General features: G+C 53.9%; 2 protein-coding genes across 2 annotated transcripts; one reads left to right on the forward strand and one right to left on the reverse strand.

The window, feature by feature from the left end:
- Positions 1-6,609: 6,609 nt before the first annotated feature.
- Positions 6,610-18,517, forward strand: SLC34A1 (solute carrier family 34 member 1). Its single transcript, XM_070793333.1, has 11 exons — positions 6,610-6,734; positions 6,883-7,032; positions 7,117-7,245; positions 7,317-7,460; positions 8,386-8,497; positions 8,619-8,991; positions 15,288-15,357; positions 15,614-15,781; positions 16,972-17,088; positions 17,189-17,313; positions 18,013-18,517. The coding sequence occupies exons 1-11, from the start codon at positions 6,626-6,628 to the stop codon at positions 18,514-18,516; spliced, it is 2,001 nt and encodes a 666-aa protein (XP_070649434.1). The 5' UTR covers positions 6,610-6,625; the 3' UTR covers position 18,517.
- A 1,701-nt stretch (positions 18,518-20,218) lies between these two features.
- Positions 20,219-20,671, reverse strand: PFN3 (profilin 3). Its single transcript, XM_019964710.2, has one exon. It carries the CDS (start codon positions 20,669-20,671, stop codon positions 20,258-20,260), a length of 414 nt encoding a protein of 137 aa, XP_019820269.2. The 3' UTR covers positions 20,219-20,257.
- Positions 20,672-20,674: the final 3 nt, after the last annotated feature.

Raw genomic sequence — 20,674 nt, forward strand, 5'->3', positions numbered from 1 at the left:
CAGAACAGGGAGCCAAGAGTGGAAAGCTGAACCTGGCATCTGGATCTGAAATTGGAAATGAGGACTCAGAACCTGAAGTCCAGTGCCAAGAACCAGAGCCCAGAGCTTGACATCTGATGCTTAAAACTGGAGCCGGAGACCAGAACTCAGATCCCGGAGTCCATTTGGAGGCCAGAACCAGAGTGGGGTCCCCAGAAACTGGAGACAAGTTCCATGTCCAGACCGTGGAGGCCAGGACCCTAAGTCTGAAGCCAATCTCAGAGCTTCAGGTCTGGAACCCAGAAGCTAGAGGCTGGGACCACCAGCTGTGAGTTCACAGCCTCCCATTCAGGCCTGTTCCTGAGGCCAGCAGGAAGGGCATTGGGCTGGGGCACATAACGAACAGAGCTGCAGGGGAAGAAGTGATTTCTGAGAAAAGCCCAAAGCGGCCTCAGCTCTTTTGGCCACAGACTTTGGCCTTGTCAGTCAATGAGTGACTGGTGACTGGGCCATCAGGATTAATCATTATATGGGGCACAAATCCCCTATACAAGGACACGGCATCCTCAGGCCAGCCACCCCTGCCCTGGACACAAAGGATCTAATGCAGTCTTGGCCCCACTCTGGAAAGTGGGGCTCAGATGAAACAACATCTCCGGGCTCTGCCTGCTCTGTGCCAGGCAGCTCAGATCAAAATCCAGCTCTCTATGAGAGGCCAGTCAAGAGGGCTGGGGAGGGAGGGAACACTCTGTTCCCAGAAGGAGGTGACAGGTGACAGCCTGCTGGTTAGAGTGGCTGCCTTGACCACAGATACAGAAATGAGACCTCCACGTGTGCAACGCACACTCATGCTGGGTGTGCAGTCTGGCTGGCCACACGCTGGGTGGGAATGTTGACGCCCATATTCCCAGTGTACAGCTCTGTGCTGCCTCCATGGGGCTTATATGTTGGTTGAATGAATAAATGTGGACAAGAAGAGGCACAAGTTCCCCAACCGTGCTGATGGGAAACCCTGTTGTGGTCATTGAGATCCCCTCAAAAAGTCCAGTTCAGGGCTTCCCCGGTGGCTCAGTGGTAAAGAATCCTCCTGCCAATGCAGGAGACACGGTTCAATCCCTGATCTGGGAAGATCCCACATGCCTTGGAGCAACTAAGCCAGTGTGCCACAATTACTGAGCCTGTGCTCTTGAGCCTGGGAGCCGCAACTACTGAAGCCCGTGTGCCCCAAATCCCATGCTCCACAGCAAGAGAAGCCACTACAGCGAGAAGCCAGTCCACAGCAATGAGCGAGTAACCCCCGCTTGCTGCAACTAGAGAAAAGCCTGAGCCGCAGTGAAGACCCAGGGTGGTGCGGTGCTTAGTCCTCAGTCGTGTCCGACTCTTCGTGACCCCATGGACTGGAATGTTAGTTGTTCCTCCTTTGCTTGTTGTCAAACTTTAGGTCCCACAGAAAACTCACGTGAAGCAAACGGTGTATATTTAAGGAGAAAATGAATCTCAACAGAGAACTGCAGAAACAGAGCTGGTTGTGCCGGATCCCAAGGCTCGCACACTTTCTGATCCACATACTGGCTCTTGGTACCATTCTCCACTCCATTCAGCAATTATGCAACTCCTAGAGAGACCCTTGTCATCCTTGTGATGAAATTCCAAGTCTGTCACCTGCCCCATTCATGTTAGCTGCACTGTCTCTGCTCCTACCTCCCACTCCTTCCTCTGCCTAGCACTGCCCTGGTTCAGCTCTCCCAGGTCACTCAGTCTGCTCTGTTCTCACATTTCCTGACATCTCAGCAGTATTTGATCATGCTGACCAGGGTGTCTCTTTCAAAACGGGGATGATCCTGGCTTTTGGGGCACCTGCTTTTCTGCTCTTCTCCGGGTTCCTACTGTACCTCTTCCTGTGTCCTCCCTCAAATGTGGGTGCTTGGCTGGGTCTCTCCTCACTGTGCCCACTCTCCCTGCGGGCACCTTCACCTGAGGCCATGCAGGCAGTAAGTCAAGTCACACTGGGCCCCTAGCTGTGACCAGATGCTGGTCTAAAGGCTAGCAGGGACAGGATTTAAAAGCAACAGGGGTGCCATGGTGAGATTTGCCTTTTGAAAGGTGGCTGGCAGTTTTTCTGGAGATGGGATTGCAGGGAGCCATCGGACAGAAAGGCTATTGCACTAAGCCAGCTGAGAAATGGTGGCCAGGACAGGAGGTGGCAGAAGGATTAGGAAGCTCCCGGAAAAGAAAAATTGGGAAAATAGGGGGATGGATCTGAGACCAGGAGGTGGAGGCAAACACGTGTCAAAGATGCCTGCTCCAGGTCTGGGTCTGGGTCTGGCCCATGTGCTGCTCACTGAGGTCAGAATGTGCTGGAGGCCCCACGTGGGGGTAGGAGCATGCCGTGTGCATCAGACCCACAGCTCCAACTGCCTGCACCAGAGACATCTCAGACACAGCAGTACAGTTCAGAACAGACAGATCTTGGCATCTTCCCTCCAAAACTGCTCTTCCTGCGTGCCTTTTCTCAGTGTGAGGCACCGCCAACCACCCAGGCTCTAGGTCCAGAGGTCTGGGGGAGGCCATGGCTGGAGTAGAGGTGAGCAGACAGGGGGGGACCCACCATTCAGGGGACACACAGAGTCTGTCACAGAGGAGGGGAGGAGGCAGGCTGTGAGCAGAAGCTGAGATGAGCAGAGGGGCTGAAATGCTTGGGGGTTGGGGTGTGGCCACCTTCTCCACTGCTCTCAAGAGTCCCAAAGGCAGTTCTGATCACCTCTATGCTTTTGCTAGGGCTGTGGTAGCCCCATGCATGAGTGCTCAGTCACTTCAGTTGTGTCTGACTCTTTGTGAGCCCATGGACTGTAGCCCACCAGGCTCCTCTGTCCATGGGATTTTCCAGGCAAGAATCCTGGAGTGGGTCGCCATACCATCCTCTAGAAGATCTTCCCGAACCAGGGATCGAACCCACGTCTCTTGCATCTCCTGCACTGGCAGGCAGATTCTTTAGCACTGAGCCACTGGGGAAGACCCAAGGAGCCCCACTCCCCCCAAAATATTTTTGGAATTGGTGCATGTCCACAGCATTTTGTAACTGTATCTCCTGTGAGGCATTTCATTAATAACTGTCTCCCCCTGCTAAACCCTGAGCTGAGGTCAGGGGAGGTAGGCTTCAAAACTGTCAAAGGTCCAAACCTTAAAAAGGAGACGTGCCTCCAGTTCATAAGGAGCACCTTGGATACCACTGCTCCTGCCTGGAGCCTGACTGGAGCAGGCAGGAGAGAGGACCACGCCTGTGGGTGGGGGTCCCTGGAACCACTATGGGTGGGGATGTTTGTACCCAGACAACCTCCAAACCCATCAGGGCCTCTGAGCTTCAGGATGATTCCAACAGAAGAATACAGTAATAACTGCATTTCCCTGGATAAGCAACACCCCTACCACCCGTGAATGAACCCCAATCTTACCCAAATCACTTCCTCCAAGTAAGAGAGGTTCTAGAACACCCATAGGTTCAACATGTAAATTAGGGTTCATAACTGAATGTGATGCAATCACTAAAAACAATATGTGTGCTGGGTGTAAAGACAGAGGAAAAGGCTCGTGTTAGAATGTTAGATGAAAGAAAGCAAGATGCAGTCTTCTGCTGCTGCTGCTGCTGCTAAGTCGCTTCAGTCGTGTCCGACCCTGTGCGACTCCATAGATGGCAGGCACAGGGAAAAAGACGAAAGGTAGTGTCTTAGACACCACAGTGATGTTTCTGGGTAGCAGGATTGCTTTTATTTTCCTTTTGCTCTGAATGGAGACCCTTCTAGTAAGCACCCGGTGGCTGATTCCCTGCCTTAGTTCTTCAGAATCTTCCAGAACAAGCCATACGGCTTATCCTCCAAACCAGGGCACTTTGCAAAATGAAAGGGACTCTGGGCCAACAGTCATAACCCAGATGTGGCCAGGCAAACTGGGACTCATGATCACTCTACTCAAAACCAATCCCAGGCACGCCTCCATCCCCCTCACCCTCGTGGGTTTTGTGGCCTGGACTACCATGGCCGCAGTGTGGGGCTGCTGGGATCCAAATGCAGGTTGGCCTGTTTCCTTGCTCTTAGTCACTTCAACAGTCTATTGTGAACTCTACGCAGTGGATAATCCCACAGTGCTGTGCAAATTAAGCACTAATATTAAAGAGGGAAGTGGACAAAAATGTCCATCCTCCTTGAAGGAAAACACTGAGTCTGTGTCACCCTAAGATGTGTAAGATGTTGAGCAATGAGAGGGCTGTTGAGCCAAGAGCTGTTGACCTGAAACAGGGCTTAGAATCTGGAGAAGTTGGGGTCATTTCTTTGGCAGGGACACTTCAACCATCCTAGAAACAGTGAAAGGGGCATGAGAGCATGAAGAGAACAAACAAGCTGAGGTCCTTTGTTCAAGGCACTGAGACGGGTCGTTTAGTTCATTGAGTCCTACAGCTCCCATATAAATCCATACTCATTGCCATTTTCTAAATCCCTGAGAAAGGAATGACATGTCTCTATGAGGTTAGGGCTCCCAACTCAGGCTTCAAGGTCCTATAAAAGGGAAAGAAACTTTCAAAGACTCCCTGCATTTCAGGGACTCCTCAACAGACCTCAGGTCATCATCAGCTTGTTGATCCAGAAACCCAGCTGTGATACACCTCCTCTCCCTCCACCACCCCCAACACCAGTTGTTCTGCCCAAGCATAACAACTACTTGGGCAGACAATAAAGATTCCGCCTGCAATGCGGGAGACCTGAGTTCGATCCCTGGGTTGGGAAGATCTCCTGGAGAATGGAATGGCTACCCACTTAAGTATTCTTGTCTGGAGAATTCCATGGGCTGTATATTCCATGGGGTCGCAAAGAATACAACTAGGGCCTAACAATTTCAAATTTCAATAAAAAGCATCCCAGGAGCGCACATTCTCCTCTCCGTTTCTTTTCTTCCCACTTAGATTCAGACCTCATCCTCTATAACCTGGACCATCTCATCACCCTCTTACCTGGTCTCTCTGCTTCCAGACTCACTCCCCTTGACTCATGCCAACCCTCCCACACCCCGAACCATTCTAAAATGTAGACCAGGCCCTTCCCCATCCAAGTAGGGGCTTCACATTCTCTTGGGTCATATCTCAGATCTAGGGTTGTGGACCTTCCATGGTTGAGCACTACACAGCCCCTTTGAGATTGTCTTCTGCTGTTTCCTCCATCACACACTCTCTCTCCTTCAAATGTCTTAAGGACACTGAGAGGCAAAGCAAGTATAAAGTGTGTTTGGGTTACCTCTTGGGGAAGTATGTCTGGCCAAGAATGAGGGAAAGAGGCCAGAGCCATGGCGTCTCTGGGGACTCTGGGAATGAGGTGCCTGAGTGACATCAGGGTCTCTGCCTAGGGACATGGGATCATCTGTGCCATCCTTGCCGGTTCTGAGTCACAGTTCAGGCTGGGTATCTGTGTGGGAGAGGAAAGAGCCTATCCACAGACTCCCCCTGCAGAGCTGACGATTAGCAATTAACCAGGAGGAATCTCTGGGATGAAGTTAATTGGGGAACAGAGGGAGGGAAGCTAGATTCTAGGGACTTTGCCCTTGACCCAAAGGTATAAAGAGAAGGTCCTAGCTTTTCCTCAGGCTCCTAGAGCTTCCCTGAGCTGCTTGGCAGGAGCTGAAACACAGAACACCAAGGTGAGTCTAGAGTCCCCACATCCTAATCCCATCTCCATCTTAGCAGAAAATGGGCCCCTTGCCCCTGTCCTTACTGTGCTCCCATTTCCCATCCCCTGTAACATCTCAGTCCCAGCCCAGCCTGGCTCACTGCCTCAGAGTCTGCAGAATGGACTCATGCTCTTCCAGGGCTTGGAATTCAGCTCTGCATGGTCCCCAACCCCAACAGTCAGGACCCTTAGAATAAGGTTGAGGGGTGGAGGGTAGGGGTGCTGAAGTAGATGGGGGTACTCCCACCCCAACAGCCACTGAGAACTCCTGGGGCAGTTCAGGGGGTCCTAAAGCAAATTGGAGACTTCCCAGACTTGGGGTCAGGGTGGGGACCCTCCTTAACTAAACCAGTCCTGGTTTGAGCCTCATACACGGCAGAAAGTCCCATCAGTGTTTGTATTGCTGGGGCAGAGCGGGGAAGGGTAGGGATGGATAGGGAAAGAAGTTCACTTGTAAGGGTGAACCCCTGTACCTCTGGGACACCTCTGGTGGCACCTTCCTCTGTCATCAGAATGCTTGTTCCTGTTGCCACGTTCCATCGATCTGAGGGATTATTTCATTGACATCTGTTTCTCTGCTAGACTTTGAGCTTCCTGGGGGCAGAAGCTGTATCTGTATTTAGCTAGCTGTACTCCAGCATCGAGCTCAGTACCTTAGAAAGAGTAGATGCTCAATAAATACTTGCTGAATGAATGAATGAATCCCCAAATCTGTGCTGAGCATCTGTGTGCCTCTTTGGGTATGTGTGGTGGTGGAGGGTGTGCTTCACTGGGGGTGTGTTCGGGATCACACACCATGGGCGTTTGTGCAAGTGAGTGTATGGGTGTGGATGTAGGGGGATGAGTGTGTGAGTGTGTGTCAGTTTCCGGGGCACAGCAGTTATCACTCAGTTTTGCTATGCATCTGACACGCAGGCCCACAGTGTGCACTTGAGATGATGTCTTATGGAGAGAAGGTGGGAGGCCGGGCTGTCTCCCCACTCCCAGTCCGTGGTGGGCACATGATGCATGGAGCGGCCTTTGCCTATGTGCCCAGCCCACAGGGTGAGTGCTACTCCCACCCCGGACCCTGTTTGCCCTCTGTTGCATATGGCCCCACCCCGGAGGGAGGCCTCTAGCCCTCCGCCCAACCCTTCCAACCCTCCCTGGGACATGAGGCCTCAGGCAAATCCTGATCAGCCTTGTTCCCCAGTCTTGCACAGGATTCCAGGGACCTCGGCCTATGGCTTCCCCAGCGTGGGCCCCGTGGCCCTCCCAGAGCATGGCTGCCCCTATGGGGAGGTTGTGGAGCACCATGACCCACTGCCTGCCAAGCTGGCCCTGGAGGATGAGCGGAAGCCAGGTGGGCCTGGGTTGGGGTAGCAGGGGTGTTGGCAGTCATTGGCAGAACCCTCTACCCCCTGCACTCACAACCACCTGTCTCCAGAACCCGGACTGGTCCAGAAGCTGCACCGGGCTGGCGTGACTCTCCTCAAGGTGCCACTGATGCTTTCCTTCCTCTACCTCTTCGTCTGCTCCCTGGACGTGCTCAGCTCGGCCTTCCAGCTGGCTGGAGGTAGGACAGAAGGGAGGGAGCCAGGGAAGTGGCCCGAAGCGTCTCGGACAATGCTGGCTTATGTTCCCCAGGGAAGGTGGCTGGCGACATCTTCAAGGACAACGCCATCCTGTCCAATCCGGTAGCGGGCCTGGTGGTGGGGATCCTGGTGACTGTGCTGGTACAGAGCTCAAGCACCTCCACATCCATTGTGGTCAGCATGGTCTCTTCTGGCTGTGAGTTGGCCCACCAGGGTCAGGGAGAGTAGAGGGGGCTTCGATGCTGGACCTGGGGCTCTGGGTGGGAAGAGCAGGAGACAGGGGCAGAGGACAATGGGCTGCTCTGGCATCTCCCACTCTATTCTCCAAAGCGTGGCCTTGAGTCTCAGCCAGGAGGGGTGCCCAGGAGCCAGGAAGGGTGGCAAGTGGGGAGTACAGGCCCAGGAAGGCTCACTTCCATGTTGCCACACACTCACTCATTCCATCAGTCGGGGGAACAGAACCAGAGGAATCAGAGAAACAGAACCTGCAGGAGGTATAGAGACATCTACGATTTATCACAACGAACTGACTGTCGTGATTGCAAGGCAGGCTGGGCAGGCCATGGGGAAGGGCAGGCCAGAACTCAGAGGCAGAAGCCGATACCACAGGGCACAGGTGGAATTTCCTCCCCAGGGAAGCCTCAGTTTTGCTCTTGGGGCCTTTCATCTCACTGGATGAGGCCCACCCAGATTACTGAGATTAATCTTGTTTCCTTAAGGTCAACTGATTGTTGAGGGAAATCACAGCAACATCTAGATCAGAGTTGCATTGAGTAACTGGGTACTAGCCAAGCTGACACATGAAACTGACATCACACTCGTGTACGTATGTGCACACACAAGCACAGAGGCACAATTGCATATAGGACCCATGTCCTGTTGGACACGGACTCACACACACAGTCACATATTCGCAGGGGCAGTACGCATATGTGAACGTCAGTTTACACGCACGCACACAGCACATGCCCCTCGTACCTGTGATGTCAAGGCTTAGCAGAGTCAGCAGCATGGCAAGAATGCCAGCTGAAGCAGGGATGTGGGCAACGGGTCTTACAGGAGGAACTGTGGGGGCAAGAGTTGGGTGGCCGCCCCACCCAGCTCCTGCCTCCTTCTACCAGTGCTGGAGGTGAGCTCTGCCATCCCCATCATCATGGGCTCCAACATCGGCACCTCCGTCACCAACACCATTGTGGCCCTGATGCAGGCGGGGGACAGAACTGACTTCCGGCGGTGAGGGGGGAGTGGGGAGGGGCCTGTCCTTGTTGGGGGAGGGTGGTCCCTCGTGCTAGGAGCCCCTAGTCTGAGCATCTCCCGGCTCCAGCCTGCTCTGCAATGTGGCCTCCCTGCCCAGGGCCTTCGCGGGGGCTACTGTACACGACTGCTTTAACTGGTTGTCAGTTCTGGTGCTGCTGCCCCTGGAGGCTGCCACAGGGTACCTGCACTGCATCACTCGACTTGTGGTGGCCTCCTTCAACATCCGCGGCGGCCGCGATGCCCCTGACCTGCTCAAGATCATCACGGAGCCCTTCACTAAGCTCATCATCCAGGTAGAGGCAAGGCGGGTGTGGGGTGGGGCCCAGGGGATTGTAGGACCTCACCCTCACACCCACCGCCCACACTGCCCACAGCTGGACAAGTCTGTGATTACCAGCCTTGCCTCGGGGGACGAGTCCCTGAGAAATCACAGCCTCATCCGGGTCTGGTGTTACCCAGACCCCACAGAGGTGAGTACCGGGTCCAGCCTTGGTGAGAAGACTCCCTCTTCAGACAGCTGACTGCTAGCGTCATGGTCTGTTTAAAATCTCTGCAGAGACCTTGGCCGGAGAAGGCAATGGCAACCCACTCCAGTACTCTTGCCTGGAAAATCTCATGGACGGAGGAGCCTGGTAGGCTGCAGTCCATGGGGTCGTGAAGAGTCGGACACGACTGAGCAACTTCACTTTCACTTTTCGCTTTTATGCATTGGAGAAGGAAATGGCAACCCACTCCAGTGTTTTTGCCTGGAGAATCCCAGGGATGGGGGAGCCTGGTGGGCTGCCGTCTATGGGGTCGCACGCACAGAGTCAGACACGACTGAAGTGACTTAGCAGCAGCAGCACCAGAGACCTTGGCAATCCTTTAGCTTGGGAGGACAAGTAGGGGGCACTTCTGCTATGATACTGCACCTGTGGTGGATATTGCTACACTCTCCCAGGCTCACACCAGCTTCAGGCAGCCATTGCTAATCAATTAGAGTTGGCATGTTATTGAATTAGCCCAAAGATCAGTTCTCAAAGTGTGGGCCAACGGCACACCTGCCACCTGGGAACCCACTAGAGACGCAAAGCATCTGGCCCTTTCCTAGACCCACTAAATTAGAAAAAAGAAATCTGATGGAGCCCAGCTGTCTGCATTTCAACAAGCCCACTAGTTGAAGAACCACTGATCTGGCTCAACCCTGTGGTTTCACAGGTAAAGAAATAGGCTCCAAGAGGCTAAGAAACCCTTTAAAGCTTGTTCTACCGCTTCAGGGCCCCGAGCATAGGTCTTGCATTCTAGGGCTGTCTCTCCCCATCGGGATCTAGGGACTTGCTTAGTGACAGCTCTGCCCAGGTAATGTGGGCAGAGGAAGGCAGGGAGAGAGCGCTACAAGGATGCCTGGGAAAACCAGGACCAACAGGGAACCAGCCCAGAAGCAGGACAAGAAGGCCATGGAGACCTCACGGGAGACACACAGCCACTTGTACTGATACTCGTACTCCTTCTGCTGGAGACTGCTGCAGGCTTGTGTCCCCTTGTCCTGTGTGTTCTCCTGCTGTTTCCTGGCTTCTCACGCCTGGAATGAGGCTCTGTTTGGAACAGTTGGACACTCATTGACCAGCCATCACACCAGGCTAACAAAGAAGCAGGCAATTACCACACTTTCTCATTTAGCCATCAAATAAGGAAAACGCTTCATCAAAACCATAATCCACAGTATCTGCTGCTGCTGCTGCTAAGTTGCTTCAGTCATGTCCGACTCTGTGCGACCCCACAGACAGCAGCCCACCAGGCTCCCCCATCCCTGGGATTCTCCAGGCAAGAACACTGGAGTGGGTTGCCATTTCCTTCTCCAATGCTTGAAAGTGAGAAGTGAAAGTGAAGTCGCTCAGTCGTGTCCGACTCTTCGAGACCCCATGGACTGCAGCCTACCAGGCTCCTCCATCCATGGGATTTTCCAGGCAAGAGTACTTGAGTGGGGTGCCATTGCCTTCTCCAATCCACAGTATCTACTTCCCCTTGATTATGACATACAAGTAACGCCATCAAGAAAGAAAGATGAGGAAACAGCACAGCTTCTTCACTCCCTACTTGATGTTCCTGGACTTTATCCCAGCGTGAACAGAGAACATTCTTTCAACCAGCCCTGCAAGCTTCCTTTGCATCTGAGTGGCACACAGCTCCAGCTCAGTGCTGAGTATTCAAGGCAGTTCGATATCAAAAAACCCATGCAGACAGCTTTTGCAGTGGCTTTATGACCCCACTAACACATCTCTCCTCACAAGCACGCTGGGCACTCTCCAAGCTCTCTGAATCACTAAAATCCCCTCTGCTTCACTGCAAAGTGAGTCACACACTTTGATCAAAAAGCGAGCTGTGGAAGGGAGTTCCTCGGCCCGTGGTGATCCTTGCTTACTGAAATCCCCGCCACCTGCCTGCAGCTGCATTCGGCCAGTCTCCCTTTGCAGGATGCAAACGGGGCCCTCACCTGATGGAACTCTTAGTGATGCTGGTGAGGCGGACATGGTCCACCTGGAACTTGAGGTCCAGTGACCAGAAGCAAGCTGCCCAGTTCCCTGTCTTCACATGTTCCTCCATGGCTCCTGCTACCACTCGCCCGTGCACTGGTTTCTCAACCCAGCCCTCCTGGGGAAACCTTTCCTTGACAGCAGGGTCCAGATAGAATTTCCTTGGCCTGGAGAGTGGCAGAGGGTGGGAGGTAAGCTCCCGGTCCTGGCCCTCTCTCTGGGACAGTCCCCTCAGGAAAGTGGTTCACAATCAGGTGCCCTGGCAGCTCCTCCTACACATTTTTCCTTTGGCCACTGGGTCTCCCTGTGGCCCCTTCTGACCTGTTCTCACTGCCTCCAGCTTGCACCAAGCCAGGCCCAACATCGCCTGAGCCAGCCTCCAGGGCACCTATGTGATTGGCAGTCTGGGATTTTCCAGATGGTGAAAGAAAAAGCCAGAGTTGGTATTAGTATTCCAACAACTCTTGATGCTCAGGGGATCCTGACACTGTCCTGGGAATTACCTTCCTGTTTGGTCACCCTGTGGATTGTCAACCCTACATGCATGGATGAAAGAAGCTTCTTCCACAGACTTGCAACCTGGGAGGCAGGGATTATCACACCCCATTTTTAAAAATTTATTTATTTTTTGGCTGCGGTGGGTCTTTGTTGCTGCACATGGGCTCTCTCTAGTTGCGGTGAGTGGGGGCTACTCCCTAATTGTGGTGTGTGGGCTTCTCACTGTGGTGGCTTCTCTTGTTGCAGGGCACGGGCTCCAGGCTTCAGCAGTTGTAGCTCGAGGGCTCAGTAGTTGTGATACAGAAGCTTAGTTGCTCTGCAGCACGTGGGATCTTAGTTCCAGGACCAGGGACCCAACCTGTGTCCCTTACCTTGGCAGGCAGATTCCTAACCACTGGACCAGGGAAGCCCCTCACAACCCCATTTTAAACAGGCTCAGACAGGTTTGTCCAAGGCTATGCAACTGAGGGGGGACCAAAGTCCTGGCGTAAACTACACCCCACACTCCTGACTCTCCATTTCGACTTCTCTTCCAGATGTATATCCCACCATATGTGTCCATTGCCCACTCTGACTATCCGGCATAAATGCCAGCAGGTGACCACAGCCACTTGGAGACCTTCCAGGGGTGATAGGTAGGGTTGTAAAAATGAATTCTTCTCTTCGCCACCAGAGGGTGCCATTAGCACGGCACTCACGCTCTGCTTCCAGGAAAACAAAGACCCTAGAACACCCCTTCTCCTGGAGGAGCGGCTACAGTACAGGCCCAAACACTGCTGCTATTTCCCCACCCACCTCCCGCCGGGGTGGTGGGGAGAATTCTTGGAGCTCACATCCCTCTGTGAGCTTAATCTGGTGGCTCTGATGGTGAAAAGGCTGCCTGGAATGCAGGAGACCTGAGTTCAATCCCTGGGCTGGGAAGATCCTCTGGAGAAGGAAATGGCAACCCACTCCAGTATTCTTGCCTGGAGAATCCCATGGACAGAGGAGCCTGGCGGGCCACAGTCCATGAGCTCACAAAGAGTCAGACATGACTGAGCAGCTAACACTTTCACATTTTCAGTTGCCAGAGGTCTCCTTAGTTTGGGTTGTCTCTTCAGGCACATAAATTCCACACTTTCTTTTTCCAGATTTCTCACAACTAGCCCCTGGGGAGAAGTGGGCTGCATTATGGACCGCACGCTGCAGACAAGGAAACGGAGGCTCAGAGAGGTTTCGTGTTTGGTCCAGTGTCACACAGCAGGGAGTGCTCAGCTGGGGTTTGAGCACAGGTCTTTTCTTATCCTGCTTTAGAGAAAACAGGCTCAGTGAGGTGGCATGACCTGCGCAAGATAGTTGGGATAAAAAGCAGGACTGAACTCAGATCTGCCTGATAGCAAAAACCTGGCTCCCTCCCAGTTACCATCGCTTTCCCAGCCAGCTTTTGCAATCAAGCCCATCAGAGACCATTTTCTCTGACTTCTCAGCCTGTGATTATGGCCAAGGCTTGAAGGTGCTGCAGGGCTCTAATATGGGTGCACAGATGAGTGCGCTGCCCCACTCACGGGACTACATGCCACTAAAATAAGCCCCGATTTAAAGTCATGTGCCATAAGTAGTTCTTATCTCTAACAAGTGTGTGTTAGTCACTCAATTTTGTCTGACTCTTTGTAAACCACATGGACTCTAGCCCACCAGGTTCTTCTGTTCATGGAATTCTCCAGACAAGAATACTGGAGTGGGTTGCCAATTCCTTCTCTAGGGGATCTTTTCCAACCCAGGGATCGAACCCTGGTCTCCCACATTGCAGGCAGATTCTTTATCATCTGAGCCAGCAGGGAAGCCCATCTCTAACATACATTTTTTTTAAATGACACAATTTAGAATAAAACATAAAGGAGCTGTAAATCCAAGTGCCATACCCCACTTGAGCCCCTCCCCCCAGCACCCAGGGAGGTCAGAGGGGTGTGAGCTGCTGACCCCTTAGGGAGAATGGGACCAGGGTCTATATCAGCTCCCACAGGTGGCAGAATGTGGTGACAGACACTGTGGTTCTTGCATTTTGCTAGGGACCCAAGGAGTCACTACCCCTTTCCAGGACCCAAGTTGTCCTTCGTGACATGGGTTTTCTGCAGCCAAGCCTGGCCCACTTTCTCCTTTCACTGACAGGATGCTGGGGGAAAGGTAAGGAGCCTCAGCTTGCATTTTTTAAAAAGAACTCCTTAGGGAATTCCCTGGCAGTCCAGGGGTTAGGACTCCACAGTTTCACTGCCAAGGGCCTGGGTTCAATCCCTGGTCAGGGAACTAAGATCCTACAAGCTGTGCCAGGAAAAAAAAAAATCCCTAACTCAAGAAGGCTACAAAGGAGTTGTCCCCAGGTCAGACTGGCCTTCACAGAATTATAAAGTACATCTTGAAGCAGTTGCCAACATTTACAGATTGGGAGATTTTATCTAAATGTTCAGAGTTTTGGTTTCTCTTGTAAAAGCAGGCCCTTTGGCTGAGCTGGGCTGCACCTCTGGATGGTGACAGTGGCCTGGAGCTCAGCAGCTGCTGCCCCTTTAGACCCAACATGCTTCCCAACACCTCCACACACAGCCTGAGCCCCTCATCTAGGCAATCTGCCTGGCCCTGGGCCCTCTGAGTTAAAGGACCTCCTCGGGAACCCTCTCCTCTTCACTGACATTAGAGGGGGAGGGAAGAAATATAGGGCCTGGGCCCTCGGCTCCATCCTCTCTGGACAAGGAATTGAGGAAAACTCCAGAACTTGGGCTAGATGCCCGAGGGGAGAGGATGGGGCAAGGGTACCAGGGAAGAGGGGGGCACTGAGGCAGGGATTGATAATAAAAGATGGGAAAGGGAGAGTTTCCAGAAGTGGGCCATGCTCAGCAGCATCCAGGGCCAAGGAGAGGTGGGAGAAACATGGACAAGACGCTATCTGATCAGGAGGCCCCTGCAGGCCCCGGTGAGAGCCAGATCAGTGAGTTGATGCAGTAGAGTATTCTGAGGGCCAACTTCAGCCAGATTCTCCTGTGGCAGATGTTTTCACCCCCATTTCATCACTAGAGGAAACAGAGGGCAAGCAAAGCACCCAGGGGCATGCAGTCACAAGGACCACCTGTATCCTCTCCATCCCCATCTCTCCCTAACCCACATTTTAGCCCCAGTCTCAGAATGCATTTTCCTAAATTTGCTATGTGAATCTCAGCCATGAAATTAAGACGCTTGCTCCTTGGAAGGAAAGCTATGACCAATCTAGACAGCATATTAAAAAGCAGAGACATTAGTTTGCCAACAAAGGTTCACTTAGTCAAAGTTATGGTTTTTCCAGTGGTCATGTATGGATGTGAGAGTTGGGCCATAAAGAAAGCTGAGCGCTGAAGAATTGATGCTTTTGAACAGTGGTGTTGGAGAAGACTTTTGAGAGTCCCTTGGACTGCAAGGAGATCAAATTAGTCAATCCTAAAGGAAATCAGTCCTGAATATTCATTGGAAGGACTGATGCAGAAGCTGAAGCTCCAATACTTTGGCCACCTGATTTGAAGAACTGATTCATTAGAAAATACTCTGATGCTGGGAAAGATTGAAGGCAAGAGGAGAAGTGGATGACAGAATGAGATGGTTGGATGGCATCATCGACTTGATGGACATGAGTTTGAGCAAGCTCTGGGAGTCAGTGGTGGACAGGGAAGCCTGGTGTGCTGCAGTCCGAGGGGTTGCAAAGAGTCAGACATGACTGAGCAACTGAACTGAACTGACCTCTCCTCTTAATCTAGGTTCCCACTCCTATGCCCAGGGCAGAGGCCAACACCAGCCGGATGCTCAGGAATGCCACCCTGGAGAAATGTGAGTGCCCACAGTATGGGAGATGTCCAGCCCAGCAGGGAAGAGCCTGGCAGAGGCAGGGTTATCTTCCACCTGGCCACTGCTGCTTCCAGCCCAGGAGGACATCTGTTGGCCAGCCTAGCTCCTGGGCTGGGGTCAGGCTCTCATGTAGAGGTTAAAGGAACACGAGGCTCTGAGTCCAAGAGGGTGGCAAAGGTTGGGGGCTGGGAGCCGGATTGAGGGGGCAGCAACTTGATACCACTCCCCAACCCCACAGGCAACCACATCTTTGTGGACACGGGGCTGCCTGACCTAGCTGTGGGGCTCATCCTGCTGGCTGGCTCCCTGGCACTCCTGTGCACCTGTCTCATCCTCCTTGTCAAGATGCTTAACTCTCTGCTCAAGGGCCAGGTGGCCAAGGTCATTCAGAAGGTTATCAACACTGGTGAGCCCCAAGTGGTGGGTGGGCAGGCCCCAGGACGGGCCTTCTGGATCTTGTTAATACTTCTACTACCTTACTGTGTGATCTGGGTAAAGCCCTACCATCTTTGAGCCTCAGTTTCCCCATGTGAACAAAGAACAGGTTGGACTGGGTGATATATGAGGTCCCTGAGATGCTGACAAGCTGGGAATCTGTGGCTGCTTCCGTTCCAGCAGGTGGCTCCAAAGGGATTCCCAGAGGCCATTGTTTGATTCAATTAACAGTCATTAAGTTCCCTCTGTGTACCAAGCACAGAGTGGTGTGAGGGATACAGAGGTGAGCCTCACAGAGATGGCTCTTGCCCTCAGGGGGCTCATAGCACATATGGGAAGACAGTAAAAAAAAATGATCGAGGGGGGATGAATTTAGATAAAAGAGAACAGTAACTGCCAAACAGAAAGCAAAAACAGCAAATAGAGTATGGAAGAGTTGCTTTTGATAGGTGGTCAGTGGCTTCTGTGCAGAGGTGACATTTGAGCAGGGACCTACATGTGAAGCAGTCAGACGTGGCCGAAGAGCTTTTTGAGTGGAGGGAACAGTACATGCAGAGGCTCTGAGGCAGGCTTGTGGCACAGAAAGGTGGCCAGCCCTGTGGTGGGAGCTTGGTGAGTGAGGTGGACAAAGCCAGGGAGAGGTCAGCAAGGTAACAGGGCCCTGCAGGTTGCACTTAGAGCCTGGACTTTATCCAGGGCGATGGGGGCACTTGGGGGGTTGGGGCAGTGACACCATTTAAGCCTCACGTTGAGCTTTGGGGACCCCACCTGGCATGGGCAGATGCCATATGACAAATGCTGGAATAAGGGGCATTTGTGGATCTGTGAGAGTTCAGAGGAAGGAGAAGCAAAGTCTGCCTGGGGACTGGGGTCAGGGAGGGCTCTCCAGTGGCAGAGATATCCACGCTGAGTCCTGAGCATGAATATTTAGGAGTGAGGAAGCTATCCCAGGCAGAAGGAACAAGGGAGCAAAAGTATGATGGAAGCAGGCTAAGAAGGGTCTTTAATCCAAGATCAAGGAGGACCAGGAGAAGCTGCCGCTGTTGAGTAGGAGACTGACAAGGTGCCACTTGGAAGCTGGCATTGGAGACCTCCTCCCCAAGAAACGTCCCTGCCCCTCTCAATCCCCTCCCACTGATCCAACTGACAGTTTCCTTGCAGACTTTCCCACCCCTTTCACCTGGGCCACAGGCTACTTTGCCATGGTGGTAGGGGCCAGCATGACCTTTGTCGTCCAGAGCAGTTCTGTGTTCACCTCAGCCATCACCCCACTCATCGGTGAGTCCTCACACGGAGGCAGGTTCGGGTGGGGAGGGGCCGGCAGGGAAAGGACTGAAGGAGGGAGCTGGGGAGCCCATGCCCTCTCCTCTGCCCCCAGGCCTCGGTGTGATCAGCATTGAGCGCGCCTACCCGCTCACACTAGGCTCTAACATTGGTACCACCACCACGGCTATACTGGCTGCCCTGGCCAGCCCCCGGGAGAAGCTGTCCAGTGCTTTCCAGGTGAGCTTGGGAGAGGAGCCCTGCCAGAGGGAGGGCAGGGCTAAGACTGGCACCTGAAGCCTGACCCATGTAGACAGTGTGTACCAAACAGTTTTTGACTGCCTAGTAGGGGGCACCTGCTATGCCAGACTCTATGGAAATCATATGGGCAAAGTATATCTGGCGCCACCATCAAGACCTTAGAGTCTAACAAGGGAGACATTGCTGAGAACCCAGAGTCAGACACGACTGAGCGCGCACACATGCCAATCAATGAACAAGAGTCGGTGGGATTCACACTCTAGGGAAGGGGTGCTGTTAGGAGGGGGCCTGGCTCCATCTGGGGGATCAAGGACTGGAGGGCAGACAGCAAAGGGGTTGCTGCTCTAGGAGCAAAGGAGTAACTGGTAAGCCAGGATGTTGCCCACTCAGGAGGCCAGAGCTTCTGAACCAGAAATCAGTATGAATCTTTCAGCTCCTGGATCTGGATGGGATCTGCTGGGGAACTCCTGAGAGAGGGCTTAGTGGGAAGAAATGTGGAGAGTTTAGGGCAGCAGTTATGTACCCACTGGTCCGGAAGTGTACCAGTGTTTCACTGGGGGCGTGCTAGCCCTCAGTGCTGACTTTCCTGCTGCCCAGAGCCAGTGTTCCCGTCATCTAATCCTGACTCAGGAGCTAGGGCCCATGCCCGCCTCCGCCCCTCTGCCCTCTCCCCTGCAGATTGCCCTCTGCCACTTCTTCTTCAACATCTCCGGCATCCTGCTGTGGTACCCCATGCCCTGCACGCGCCTGCCTATCCGCATGGCCAAGGCATTGGGCAAACGCACAGCCAAGTATCGCTGGTTCGCTGTCCTCTACCTCCTCCTGTGCTTCCTGCTGCTGCCCTCGATGGTGTTTGGGCTCTCCATGGCAGGCTGGCGGGCTATGGTAGGTGTGGGTGCACCCTTCGGGGCCCTGCTGGCCTTCGTGGTACTTGTCAGCGTGCTGCAGAGTCGCAGCCCCGGGTGCCTGCCAAAGTGGCTGCAGACATGGGACTTCCTGCCCCTATGGATGCACTCCCTGAAGCCCCTGGACCGCCTCATCACCCGTGCCACCCTGTGCTGTGCCAGGGCCGAGCCCCGCTCACCCCCACTGCCCGCCAGGGTCTTCCTGGAGGAACTGCCCCCTGCCACACCCTCCCCCCGCCTTGCCATGACCCATCACCACAACGCCACCCGTCTCTAGACTCCAGCCCAGATGGCTGCCTGGAGCCAGAAGGGGCCTGTGTCTGAGATGCCCAGGGTGGAAGGGCAGAGGGGTGCGACTGGGCATGTGCTGGTGCTTGTACAGGTCCTGGGTCTCGGCTTGTGCGGCTGAGAGTCAGTGTATGTGTGCGTGTGGGGGGGGCTGCATGCCAACTGCAAGGTATCTGGGTATGATTGTGAGTCCTTTGCATATGTTTTTGAAAGCCTGCACTTGTGTCCCTGTGTACACACAACTCTGACTAGGCTGGGTGGGAATGAGGGTGAGTCCGTGTACGTGACCTACAGCTGTTTGCTAGGGCACAGATGTGGGTGCCTGAGTCACTGCTTGAATTCTCACCCCCTCCCTGCCACCTTCCTTCCTCCATGATACCATTCTCCTCATCCTCGCCCAGGGTTTCTGCATCTCCACTACAAGCCCCTTCCTAACACTGCCTGATTAAAAAGAAAAGAAAGAAATGAAACTCTTATTGTGCACTTGGAAATCTGCTTGCTCTCCATCTGGAGAGGAGGAACAGATCATGGTTTGGGGCTCAGCAGTACTGTCTCCCCTCCGAAAGAGAGCCTGCTGTGCCCTGGGAAAGCCAGCCAACAAGCTCTCCCCAACAATCCTCCTGACTCTGCCTAACGAGTCCAATCCACAATTCAAACTCCCTGGAAGCCACCTTGAGGGCTACCTTAAGGCAAATGAAAGGAGGGCTCTGTGCACCTCTATCTCCCAACCCCAGCAGGCTGACCTCTGCTCTCTACCTGTCTCCCTACCCTTCTCTGGGATAAAATCAGTTCTCCAGAAACCAAGTGACAGGTGGGGGCCCGTCAGGGCTACTGGAGGAAGGAGAGGGAGGGTGGAGATGGGCAAGAGAAGCCATGCCCTGGGCCCCAGTGTGCAGCGGGCAGAGACCAGCCACTTTCCCTCCCACCTTTATACTCTGCCTATGGGCAGTAAACCAGGCTTCATTTAAGCCCACACAAGTTTTTCAATTCCTCCTCCCCCATAGGGCCCCCTGAACAGAGGTCTGCAGAAGGAGAGGCAAAGTGCGGGCAATGCCAAAGCTCCTCCCTCTAGTCCAGGGACATCTCTGGGGCCTTTGGATCCCAAAGTGGCAGGAAGACTGTAGGGCCCCGCATCTAGTTGTGATGGTCTACAACACTTGCCTCCCCACCTCCACATCCACCCCCTTTGAAGTGTTGTGGGGGGATGCAAGGGCCTGGAAGCCCCAGAGCTGTTCTCCAAGCTACCAACCCCATCATGTTACCCACCCAGAGCCCTTGCTAGTGCTTCTTCTTGCTAGTTGGAGGTGAGAAGTACACTGGCCCCAGCTTAGGGAGTGGTGCAGGAGGGTGGGGAGGGGACTTCCTTTAGAGTTTGTCCCACACAGACTTGTGGAAGTTTTGTGGGAAAAGATACTCAGGTCTGAGTTGGAGGGTTTGAGGAGGCTATGCCTCCTCAGCTTGGATGTCCCTAGGGACCCTGGGGAGGCACCAAGGCCCTCGGACTCTGGCCTAGGGAGTTAGTCCAGAGGCAGGGCACCCATGGGAGGTCCTGAGATAGAGCCTAGGAGACTGGGAAGCCTCTGGACTCATACCAACCTCACCAGGCACCCTTCTGCAAGGATCTAGTAAAGTACCTTCCTCATCAGCAATTCCCCCACTCGCCCTCACAACTCAAGTGTGAGTCCGCCACGCCCAGGTCAGACTTTATTCTGGATTGGCTGGCTGTCCTGCTAGGTGCCCTGTGAGCGCAGCCCATGGATCAGCTCGTGCATCGTCTTGTTGAGAATGCCCCCATGCACACCCCGCCGGCCCATGAGCACGAGAAGCGCCCGAGGCGTGTGGCCCACGCAGATGGCGCGCCCGTCCAGACCCTTGGTGCGTGCATCCAGCACTCCGTCACCCTCCGCCAGCAGGTGGTCTCGGATGACGCAGCAACGGCGGCCCGCCACGCACAGCCCGGCCTGCAGGAAGGTGCTCCGGTCTGGCCCGGTGAGCACACCCACCTCCTGCGGTGAGATGGCCGCCAGCAGGCCCCCAGGCCTCGAGGCCCACACGCAGCGATTGTCCGAGTGGCCCACAATGGCCACGTCGTCGATGCGCTGGTCCCGAAGCACTGCACTGATGTAACCTTTCCAGTCGCCCATTCC

Source organism: Bos indicus, chromosome 7 (genome assembly GCF_029378745.1).
Source record: "Bos indicus isolate NIAB-ARS_2022 breed Sahiwal x Tharparkar chromosome 7, NIAB-ARS_B.indTharparkar_mat_pri_1.0, whole genome shotgun sequence".
Lineage (NCBI taxonomy): Eukaryota > Metazoa > Chordata > Mammalia > Artiodactyla > Bovidae > Bos > Bos indicus.

Coding starts and splice junctions, on each gene's coding strand:
- SLC34A1 (XM_070793333.1), top strand. CDS start 6,626: ATGATGTCTTATGGAGAGAAGGTGGGAGGCCGGGCTGTCTCCCCACTC. Junction 7,033..7,116: donor GGAGGATGAGCGGAAGCCAG/GTGGGCCTGGGT, acceptor ACCTGTCTCCAG/AACCCGGACTGGTCCAGAAG. Junction 7,461..8,385: donor CAGCATGGTCTCTTCTGGCT/GTGAGTTGGCCC, acceptor TCCTTCTACCAG/TGCTGGAGGTGAGCTCTGCC.
- PFN3 (XM_019964710.2), bottom strand. CDS start 20,671: ATGGGCGACTGGAAAGGTTACATCAGTGCAGTGCTTCGGGACCAGCGC.